The sequence below is a fragment of the Lingula anatina genome, chromosome 4 (genome assembly GCF_051362555.1).
Source record: "Lingula anatina isolate TDL-2025a chromosome 4, LinAna3.0, whole genome shotgun sequence".
In the NCBI taxonomy this organism is placed as follows: Eukaryota; Metazoa; Brachiopoda; class Lingulata; order Lingulida; family Lingulidae; genus Lingula; species Lingula anatina.
In genome coordinates, this window is record NC_141770.1 from 16,589,916 (window position 1) to 16,602,179 (window position 12,264).

General features: G+C 35.3%; 1 protein-coding gene across 6 annotated transcripts in view; it reads right to left on the reverse strand.

Moving 5' to 3' along the window:
- Positions 1 to 11,936, reverse strand: part of LOC106150848 (AP-1 complex subunit gamma-1) — a 30,274-nt gene extending 18,338 nt beyond the window's left edge. For 2 of the 6 annotated variants that reach the window (XM_087011030.1, XM_013523854.2), the window contains exons 1-4: positions 11,747 to 11,936; positions 9,948 to 10,082; positions 1,216 to 1,425; positions 690 to 814 (exon numbers count right to left, since the gene is read on the reverse strand). In XM_087011030.1, the coding sequence (XP_086867156.1) occupies positions 690 to 814; positions 1,216 to 1,425; positions 9,948 to 9,977 (365 nt within the window). In that variant the 5' untranslated portion in view covers positions 9,978 to 10,082; positions 11,747 to 11,936. Of the gene's footprint in view, positions 1 to 689; positions 815 to 1,215; positions 1,426 to 2,112; positions 2,133 to 3,330; positions 3,350 to 5,892; positions 5,915 to 9,947; positions 10,083 to 11,746 lie in introns of those variants that run through there. The other 4 variants (XM_087011031.1, XM_087011032.1, XM_087011029.1 and 1 more) reach the window with 4 other exon arrangements.
- Positions 11,937 to 12,264: the final 328 nt, after the last annotated feature.

Genomic DNA, 12,264 nt, shown 5'->3' on the forward strand with positions numbered 1-12,264 from the left:
ATGCGAGTGCCGATGAGTGAAGGGTCTCGCCGGGGAAGGGAAGGGTACCCCTCCCCCCCCCCCCCCCCCTGAAATTTTCTCAACGGATTTGCAATGATATAAAAAATGACATTTTTGAAGGAAAAAGTCGGAATTCCACCAAAAGACGGAAAAATCTCATGCCTGTGTTTAAAAGGCATCCAAACTGTATTTGTCTACCAAATGTGAGGTTTAATCGATCAAAGAGGCCCATGGGAGGGGCACTGATCTTCCACTTTCAAGTTTTCAGGGGAAATAAAAAAGATGTTTTTGCATAAAGGCAATCTCCAGAGCATCAGCAAAATGCACCTGAAGAAGAACAACCTGACAACACGTTGTTTTATTTTACAGAACCATTGAGGACAAAAAATTAAGGTCAATTGAATATTATCATTAACAAACTTTGTGCAGACAGAAACAAGTATTCGAATAAATATGTCAAACTGACTAAATATATTATTATCAAAATTGTTTTCAAAGGTGGCATATTTTCTCTTATCAAAATATAAAAGGTTCTGTTTTTACTTTCTCTTTTGGGGAACATAAAATAACTGGCACTTTTTTTCCAGACAGTATGTCAATAAATGACAAGGCATATGCATCAAAGATTTTGAAAAAAAAAAAAAAATGGCCAGAGTGAGATTATGTCTAACAGGAGATCCCTTGCTTACTTTTTCAGACAATTTGTCACTAAAAGATGTACGTCTGTCCTCTCATCCAGCAGCAGCATAGCACCAAGGTAACCAATACGTTTGTCTGTAAACTTGGGGGAGGCTATTAACTTCAGACATTCCAGCTGAAAACAGGCCACATTAACTTTAATAATTTACAAAGATTGTTTAATATCCAGTGGAGATAACACGCACACAAATTTCCATATGTGTATCTACGGATTTTCAATTATACTACGATGCTGTCAGAGTCACAGTATTTAGACCACAAATAGATTCAATAAAGTTCATGAAAATAGATATCACTATTAAAGAGCAATAATTATTTCCATTTTTTTTTTTTTACAGACAAGCCTAATGTGGTGTTTTCCATGCATAAATACATTGTATTGATCACAGAGACAATGTGATATAATGAACCAACTTTATCCCACTTTCAGTCGATTCAACCAAAATGAATGGATGAATGAAAATTATTATGAAGTAAGTAAAAAAACAAATAAGACTTAATTGTTTTCAAAATTACCTGTCCAAAGTGAGCCGGATACCCCAGCATGTGTATATAGAGAAGCTTGGCCACATTCCTACACCTGTACGTATTGTCCTCTTCCTTAAAACAGTCCCTGATTTGTGCACATTCTTTATTCACCACAGATCGCTCTTCTGCTGCTGTGCGTGCTGAACGGATCTCCCGTATTAAATCCCGAAGCCTCTTGGGAGCCGGCATTTTGTTGATCTGGAAAAATTCATTATTATATTATATTATATTATATTATATTATATTATATTATATTGAAAAATAGTGTGGCACAATGCTACCACCATTACGTGCAACAAACTGAGAAGATTCATTGTTTATCACGTCACTTGAACAATAGAATAACATTAAACCAAATCCTTGGCATTTTCACTCTCTAAAAATGTATTCATCTCTGCTTCGCCCTGATATGTAATCTGTTCAGGCAACCCATGCTGGTCCTTTGTTTTCAAGTCAGTTTTTTTTTCCCATTACTAGTACTAATTTATTCTGCGAAAATATTCATAACATTCATATCATGACAAAGACAATGTTCAATATGAGGTAAGACTGGATTCATTCACTCAGAGACTAATTTTCCATAAACTAAAAAGTGCATGTGGTGAGTAACCACTGTCACAATATATTCTCTGCAATATGTTATCTAAATTAAAGCAAGCATTCTAATTCTTGCTGTCTTTCTCACTTATCAATTTCTTTAAATAAGCACAATGACATCCATTGACCCAATTTTCCTCTTGGAAAAAAAAAAAAATAAAAATAAAAAAAAAACCTTAACCCAGCAGCAGTGGTAAAAATCCTTACTGCCTAGTACTTTAATATATAATGTGTCTCTGTCAGTGTTTTATACCAGTGCACTAAGTGTAACCTGTCACCCATACCTACCTATACCTGCTTTGTTTGCCAAACCAGCTCTGTATGCTAATGACACAGCTCTGGATAGCAGCCAAACCTGACAGCATCTGACTGCACCTGTCCGAGGGCAGACTAAAATTGTTTTTTGTTTTTGTTAAAATGGACTCCAGGCAGCCTTGATCAATATGTTCAGTGATGTTCACAGTCTAGCACACCTACAGTATGCAGGACAGGTGATGGCCATTACTCAGATGGTCAAACCAGATGTCCGTTTTCCTTCCACGTCAGTTTTATAATATGATGGTCACTGTTTTAGAGTTGCGTCTTCTCATTAGTGATACCATGGCATACTCAATGATGATACCACTTTACCAATAATGAATGAGAAGTAATGCCAACATGACTAATACTTATGTATTCAGCCTAGTTGATCTAAAACCTAAGGGAAGAATACTTCACAGTCAGCAATTCCATATTATTTTTTCCCTTATATTTCCACCACTGGGCACAAGGGACTTATCAGTGTAATATAAATATCATGTGTTGTTACATTTATAGCCAGATCTAATCATCAGTTCCTAGTGTTGCTACTAATTCTCTCCATATAAATGACAGTGCGATTCACTGAGAGAAGCCACCATGTAATATTTACAATACTCAAAAAATAACACAATTCTCACACAAAATATTCTTTGTGAGCATCACGGTTTTGTCCAGAGCTGACTATAACACCAACATATCTTAAAGCAATAATAACTCTTCGTTTCGGCCAAAAAATGAATTTTCCTGGAGTAAACAACAATTTTCCCATACTTACCAATGGTTAATGAATCCATTTTTACATTCAAAGTTAGTCCCTGGTTTTTTTCTAAAAAGTTTGGTTTTTTGTTAAAATCTCTTAAGAGATTTTAACAAAGTATAGACATCAATGGAGGTCACGTGGTCTAAAGACAAGTTCAAATATCAGAATAAAAGCTATAACTGCTGTTTTTGTGGTAAAACAGAATATATTATATTTCTATGAGTTATTCACAAGGTTTTTATTGTGAAATATAGGTCTCATACAAAGAGTTATTATCCCTTTAATCTAAACAGATAAACTACATTTTTTTAAAGTCTGGATTAGCACATCTTCCAACAGTCAGCACAGATGAATGTCAGTGATAGCGGATGATACCAACTTCTCCCTCCCTACCTCCTCTTAAAAATCTTAAAACTTCATCCTAACACACAACCATCCCTACATACCTCGTTCGCCATTGCACAACCTACCATCTAGCCCTTGCCTGGGCCACGTAACTTCCTTGTTGTGCCACAATGCAAATTACACAGCAAGACTCTGTTCAACATTAAACCATTGTCAAGGCGTATGTATATCATAATAAGACATCGTGACTGAACCTGTGGTCTTCAACACAGTGGAGGCAAAGCTTTAGTATGGCACACCAATACCATAAGGAGACGGACACACAAAGGATGTTATCATCCGCATAATATAAACTAAACTGAGGGCATGATAAATGCATTAGTGGATCAAATCATCAATGAGAGAGATGATCATTAATATCCCGTCACAGCCACAGTGATATCCCAGGTACTCATTCCACCTACTTCTGCTGTCGTTATTACCTAATTAATTATCACTGACAACACCTTGCTGGTATCATTTCAGAATCCATTGTTCTTGGCCTAGGCTGCAGACGTTCATTTTAGGCGTGTTGACAAAAGGACCAATTTTGACCTGGGTTTCCATTAAAAAACAAAAATCTGGTGCAGTCCTAAAGTAAAGTCATTGAATGTTATTATATAAGGAGGCTTTAAGTTCAGGGTTAGGTGAGTTACCTTTAAAATCAATGAAACGAAACATAAACTAGTTTATGCTTCAAGGGCATACGTCAGCTGCTGCTAATTCACAGCTGGGTTTCAAAAATCTGAGGAGCTAAAGGGGAATAACATTATTGGGTCATTACGTGGTACAGTTCTATGTTAAGTCCTGTGTGAACATGACCAGAGTCCATATTATTCTGATTGTGTCAATTCCCAAGACTGTCTAATTTAGCTGTAGTCAATTCTGGAGGCTGTCTAATTTAGATATAGTTAATTTCAGTCTAGTGGCCTTCCATTTAGAGATCATTAATATTACCCATGGTTTTGAAAAAGTTCCCAACAGCCTCACAAATAAAATGGTAAAATTTACTCTGCTTAATGACCTGGACACACTTACTGCTATGTAAAACACATAAAATGCAAGGTTGCCTGGCAAAAGTAAATTACAAAATCACAAGGCAGCATTTTGTCAGTCATTAGATCAATGGCTTAATTTTTTCAATCACCTGCTTCATCTTAATACATTTAACTAACATATACCTGATGGATATTCTCATATCACCAGTCTTCGTCCTTTTCGATCTCATTTATTTATCTATTAGATATTATTTGTAAATATACTGTTTGACCATATGCACAGTTTGGCTTTCTAGTCTTCTTCCTCTTCCAGTCTGTAACTGTTCAGTACCTTCATCTGTTTCATCATACTAGTAAACTTAATATGCATACTGAAGCATGTTAAATATGCCACTTCTTTAGTTGTTGCACAGATATTGGATTCAATTATTATTATATTTAGCAGGAATTACCATTTTGTCCATTTTTTTTTCTTTTTTTGTGGGACCTATCTTTTAAATGAAAACAGGTCCATCTTAATCTCATCTTAATATAGCTGCAACTGTCTTCTCCAATCTTCTCTTTCTCAGTTGGATTATTTAATCCAATGAAACCTTAGTCAAAATAAGACATTATTTTTAGACATACAACCAAGGCCTCAAATCTCATCTTAATTGCACCCTGGTCCCATCTTAAATTTTCTATTGCAATTTTTTTTTTTTTTTTTTTTTTTGGTCTGATGAAACCTTAAAAAGTAATTTTCAGACATGCAACCTGTTTTATGCTCTTTTTCTTTACAATCTTATAGGAAATGTCACCCCCCCCCCCTAAAAAAAGTTTAATGTCCAAGGCCAAAAAAAGCAAATATCAATCATAAATGCCCTTTTCCTCAGTGGCAGTGGTAAAACTAATGAACTAAGTGGAAAGGCCATTCTGTTTTTTCGATATCCCTTTCGACTATGACTTTAATGAGGCAACAGCTAATAAATGTATAGTGTGGGTGGGTTGGTGACATTAGTGCTGAGCATTAGGTTTTAAGGGATAACACCTCTTCATATGAGATTCGAAAATTCCACAATAAAAACATTGTAAACAACACATAAAAATATAATAAATTCCACTTTATCACCAAAACAGCAGATATCAGAAATATCCAAAAATCTGTGCTTGCCATGGGACTTTTACATAAACACATTGAAAAAAAAGTCCATTAACTCTGAATGTCAGAATGGATTCATTAACCATGGGAAGATCACCATTTACCCCCAGGAAAATACACTTTTTGCACTTTTCCACCAAAATGAAGAATCGTTATCCCTTTAACAAGCACCCACCAACATCACAGTTTATAAGTCCTATCACCCGTGCTATTATCTTAGCTGAACACCTACAATGTTATTTGAAAACCACAAATTAAAATACCTAACCTTTCACACTTGTTCACAACTTTATAGCAGCTCTCTCAATTTAACTTTAAAAATAACCTTGGACACAGATTTATATCAATCAGGTAGCCTCCTAGCCACTGTGTTAGAAATAAAAGCAAGTATTATTTTTTTGCTTTTCTCCATCTATCTCTCTGCAACACAAACTTAATGAAATAAAAAAAGCATGCCAACTTCAACAAACTAAGAGCCATATTATTACCACAATCACAGCTAACCCAGCAATCTCTTCCACATAAAACTTTCAACTATAAAACCTGCAATTTTCCAAATCCTCCACTCAGACAGCATGAGATATGTGAGTCATGCACAACATGCCACGACAGTGAGGTTCCTTGACCTAAAAAAGCTGATCATTATTTGAGTTGTGGTAGCTTGTAAACATGGTCTTAGACTTGCATCCTGTAAATATCATGTTGTTAAAGAATTCTCTTCATTACTTCTCTTGTATGTTAACCTTATACTAGTACCTTACCATACACTGATATCAAAACAGATGGCAGACAGGCACCAATTTTCAAAAAATACTGCCATGTTTTTCATCAATGTCCTTCACAAATGATAGTATTCAAACTTGACTCCAAAAATGTAAATGCTAATTGAAGACAGTTTCCAGCAGAATTGGACCAACCTGTCTCACAGAGAACTCATTGCGATTAGTTTACCACTTGCAGTCCATCTAATTATTCTGTTTCTTCCATAAAATTACAAAATCCAGAGCTAGCTATTTGTCAGTGTCGGTCAATCATCTTTGAAATTTCACACCCGTTATCATTTATATTTTGAAACATTGCACATTGACTACATAGTCAGCAACTTTTTTATTGGAATAAGATAAATATTTGACCCTTCTTCAATAAATATTTATAACTGTGGTCTTGTTGGTCTTGTGATAAAGTCTAGGTTAGTCCCGATATGCAAGTGTTATATCACTGAGGGTATTTTATCTGGGGCAAAGTGGCATCCTCTACAAACACAACACCCCCCTAAATGTAATAATTAACAAAACAATGTACATGGTCCCCACTTAACACCCAACTTTAGATAGCAGACAGTTTCAAGTTACATTCACAATGTATCACTCACTCTGAGTGAATCAAATCAGCTCAAGGTACGACATATAAAATGTTGAACCAAATAACAAAATAAAACAGCACAAATCCATGGAACACAGGGGATTTTACAGTTACTTACTTTAATATAGCAAGACTATTTTCAAATTTTGTCTATAAACTACCATAAATTCTATACTAGCAATATAATAAAATTTTAACATGAAAAATTATAGAAAATGCGAACTACAGAGTAGTCATTATGTGCTACACAGCCCTACTAGTATCAGTGCACTCGGTAGGATTTTTCTAAGGGAGTACCGTACCCCTTGCCCAAAAAAAGGGGTAATTTTCAAAATGAAGGGGTAAAATTAAAAAATGCTCATCAAGGTGTAATTTTGTGTATTAATAATCATGCAATCACACAGTTCACTTTCATAACAATAACCCACTATCCTTTTATCCAAAATCTTTTATTATTGCAATTTAACAAAAAGAAAACAAAAACAAAATGGACAGGTCACGCATAGGTCACGACTAGATACTGTGTTTCTTTGACTAGAGTAAAAGTAACTGGTGCTACCTAGTAAATGTAACAAAAGGAAAACATTCCTCTTTTGGCTTGAAAACAAAAATCTCAAAATAAATATAATAATAACAATCTCAAAATAAAAGATCTCATTTTAAAAATTTTACAATCTATTCTTGACTGAGATTTAAAAATGCTCCTGGCCTAACTGCTTCCTTAGTAAAGTTTTTAAAAAAACTAGGTCAAACAAGCGCTCTGTAATAGTTGGGAGAGGAAGAGATGGAGAACGGCGCCAAAATGTCTGGACACTGACAAGTAGTCACCCAGTATCCGTCTCTGTCAAACAAGCATTTTTTAGTATACTATTTGAGAAGGGACACAAAATTTACATATTTAGCCATTTTAATCAATCAAAATGTTCATACTTCTTACTCTTCCTAGTGTTTGATGCCGACAAAAAGTAGGTCAAGTCGGGAACATTAGGCACCCGTCGTTTTTAAATTTTACTAAATTGTTTATAAAAATTAAACCTTTGCTTTCAATTTGTAAATAATTACTAGAAATATTATTTCACAGTTTGTTGAAAGATAATTTTTATTTATGTTTGTTAGCGCAGCACTTCAAGTTCAACTGTTTTCTAAGCTGGCCAAATCTGGAGCTAGCCGGTTGCTGCAAACCACTTTGTTTCCAACCGGCAAATGACTGCCAATAATAAACGATCTATTTTGTCTGTGATAATAAATTTTACACTTCAAATTTTCCGGGCAAGTGAACAGCCGAAAGTCACTTGCGTTTCCGGGCAACTACCAGCTAAATTTTAGTTGCCCAGCTGATAAAACTAGTTGCGACACGCAACCATCGCAAGTAGGTATGTCGGACTCTGAAATCTATAGTAAATAACTTTGCCTACCTTGCATGACAAAACCTTTTAATTGACTGTTGTTTTTTTCCTTTGCTTTTCCTTTTTCTCGTCATTTTGTCATCACTGGTAATCAGCAGAGCTGGAAATTCCCGGTCGCCCGCTCGTCAAATGCGACTAAAAATTTATTCTGACGACTAAAACTACAAAAGTCACAAGGGTTACTGGCCTTAAGTAGGCTATTTGGTCTGGGCGAGTGATTTAAATTGGTCCTAAACGTATGGTTGCTCAATTAAAATGTTGAACAATTATGTGAATAAAAAAACGATCATTTCATCGTTGTTCATACCTTGTTTATACTAAAGAGAGGCACACGTGCTTTGACCTAAAACTTGCATATTATGACCAATCAGAGAATATTACGTCATCCTCTGCGGGTCAGTGAAAGAAGAAGCATGTTTTAGTCGGGTAATTCAAATATCTTAAGAAAAAAATGAGACACTTGGGAATCAATTATGACATTTTCAACATGAGTCTGACCGTCAACAGTCAACGGACTGGTCAACTTCGCCGATCTTCAAAGCCAAAGGTGTGCGTATTCGTACGCGCTGGGGCTCCAGTCAATGCGTAAAAACAGCAAAACAACGCGTAATTATGCACTCTCATACGCTAACGAGTTTACTGTAGTATATTATGAACTTCTGTGTATAAAGCAGACAAAAGCCAACCATTAACTGTGTTAGTTGAGAAAATACAAAATTTCCCTTGATGATTATAATGAATATGGTAGATGTGTTATTTTCATTTAAAACTAAAAGAGCTAGTATCTCTGGGTATTCACTAGGTACTCTGGGACAACACATTTGTGTCAATATGGGTCTGACTCCCTTTCATTTATTATCTCAATTACAGAAGTCAAATGTCAAAAGTACATTTCAAAACTAACAACTGTGGAACTTCATGATCATTGAGTAAATAATGCTTAACTTATATGTATTTTTATCAGTCCAACAAATAATGGACAAACATTCTGAAAGGCAAGTATTACATTTTCTTGACCACATCTCTTCACTCTGTATGAATACAGAAACTGAATACGCAATAGGACTAACCCCAAGTGACTTGTGCACATTATATTCTAACAAAAGCCAAGCAGGCAAAGTTTATGTAAAACACTCTAGGGGCACACCTGCATAATATATCTTATACCTTAGCAAACTAAATAATATTTTCCAAGTCAATAAGAAATTACATTGGTAAAAATAATCAAGATCTACCTTTTTCTATGGCCAAACTAAACTATTTTTATATGCTATGAAGCTTTCCAATATTTCCCTCTCTGACATTAAAACCAGGTCCTGGAGTTTTTGTAGCACATATTTCATTTTAGCCGAGTAGTTTTTGCCAAACTGTAACACATGTTGAAATCTGTTCAAAATTCTTCTGAGCCAAACTCTTACTTCCTATTTAAAAACTGTTTGTGTAAACCTTAAGTATAAGAACAGTATAAGGGACCATTCCCACTGATATTTAGATTGATCTATCTCCCTGGGGAGTCTCACTAAATTGCTATCGACTTAACCAGCTTAAATGTCTGTCATGCCTAGTAAAGCTGTTAGAGGGTTATTTTCTTTATCCTCTAGCCGATTCGATAGGTGTGGCAGACATTTAAGCAAGTTAAGTTGATAGCAATTTAGTGAGATTCCCCAGGGAGTTAGACTGATCCAGATGGACAGGTCAGTCTAAAAGGAACACCCAAGGTAAAGAAAGGTTGACAGAAGGGCAATACCCCAGTGCATCACACCACAAATACACACCTTCTCTAAAATAGTATTGACAGTATTCATCTTGCTGGTGGGGGTTTGGTACAATGGGTCCACTGAAGAAGAGTGACATAGGACAGTGACACAAGCTTTTCACTGCTACCACCTTGTTCTGCAATTCAAACACAGCTGAAAGACAAGGCACGAGACAAATATGATAGATATTACAATATGTAATTAGAGAAGAATATAGTGCAGAAAACAGATTGCAATGTTTGTATCTTACAAATCTTTCTTAAATGTTACAGAGATTTGTATTTTACAAACTTTGGGGAATTTGATACCGATACAGCCCAATAGACTAGAGTTTATTAGCAAAGTTACACTGTGCATGTGTGCTTGAGTGCATGCTTGTTACTGTATGCGCATACATACTAGTATCTGATTCTGACATTCTATCATTTTACTAACGTCTTGATGCATTACATTATGTGCTGGTCTTGGACAAACACCAACATAATAATAATAAAGTAATGGCATGAGAAAAGTGGTCATACAAAGATTTACAAAAGAAAATAAACATGCTAAACTTAACAAAACAAATATATATAGCAGAACATGCATTAGAGGGATAAGCACAATTTATCTATGAAACATAACTAAATGTATTTGTCTGTTTACCCAAATATAAGATCTTTGCATCTGATTTGTTAGTTTTCTTCAAACAACAGCAAATGTGTCTAAATGCTAGACAATCTAATCATAAATGAGCATGCTTAGCCCTGCAGGGAAGAGTTGGAAAATAAACAGAATTGCAAGAACATAATTCATCATTTTAAAAACGAACAAAAGGGAAATAAATCAAGTATACCATTTAACTGAAAAAGTCAATCAATTCTTATATATAGCACATATAGTGAATATACATAAAGCATATCCTTAAAATGAGTGGCGAGCAGAAGGAAGGAGGGCTTGGGGAGGGGGAAAGAATGTGCAAGTGAACACCTTTGTATGGTGCCATGTCACCAATTAAATGAACACCATTTTTTTCAAAATTTCTCAAAAATGGATAATAGACATGATCACTTTTGGCTCTTCACAACATAAAGGAATGGACACCATTTCCAGATAATTAATGTTTCCGTTACCTAGCAGTGAGCATCTTACCCAACACTTTTAAAGGTTCAGCTCTAATGTTGGTCATCACTCATGATGGGGAGCCTAACAAAGTTGATCAAGATAGATAAAAAAGAAAAGGCCAAATGTACTTAGTGAATATATAAAGCACTCACCACCCAAACACAGTAAGTGGGTGTGTAAAGTACTCACCAAGGTAGAAATTCACTTGCACTGGCGACTGACTATTTGAGATTGCTTTTACCCTCACTATTTGCTCCCATTAACACTCTGTAGGAAAGCATGGTCAGTGGGAGCAAACTCTAGAGTACGGGTTAGAAGCCATTTAATAATTTTAATGCAGACCCCAAGGTCGTCACGCACACGAACACGGTTAGAGCTCGTCTCAGATTTGGCAAAATATTACGGATGATTTCTTCATTACAGTAGACAATCCAGGTCAAACAAGGTTGGCAGAATGTGCTGTTTATTTTCTACCGTTTCAATCTTTTTGCCTGGATTGCCAATTGAAGAACTGCAAGACCAGTTTCATCGTCGTTAAAATAAGCCGGTTTCTTTTAACAGGAACTGGGGGAGGGAGGTGGGGTTTCGGCACACAAACACCTTTGACAAACTAAAAATGAAGCTAAATGAAACTCAGTAAAACTATGTAGCCGATCAGCGGTAGTAATTAAACGCACCATAACGAAATCAAGAAAAAATTTAGTGTGGTATACCTTGTTACACCTGCTAATTGTCAAATATAGATGACGTTCTTCTCCATTACCACGAATCCAATATGGCTTCTTACAGACCGAAGAACAACCCTTTTAACATAAAATCCGTCCGCCGATATTATTCAAGAATTACACGCAAATAAGTCATCTGTATTGTAAAATACGGTCAATTTCATTAATTTAATGCATTTCTACCAACTACGTATAATGATGCATTGCTATTTGTAAAATATAAAGAATAAAAGCGGATGGGTTCAAGTTCAGAAAGTAGTTCTAACAGGACGTCAGCAGGTGTCGGACAGTGCTGCCATCTTCCGACTTAAATTAGTAGTCAATAAGTTACGCTGAACACAAAACGTACAACAAAAACAAAGAGAAAAACATAATAATAAGTAAGTAAATAAATGAACAGATAGATTAAATAGAACAATGTGAAAATATTAAAAGAAAAATAGAATTAAAGGGAAGTATTGGAAAGGCAACTTCTTTCAACTCTGTTCAAAAAAAAAAAAAAAAGA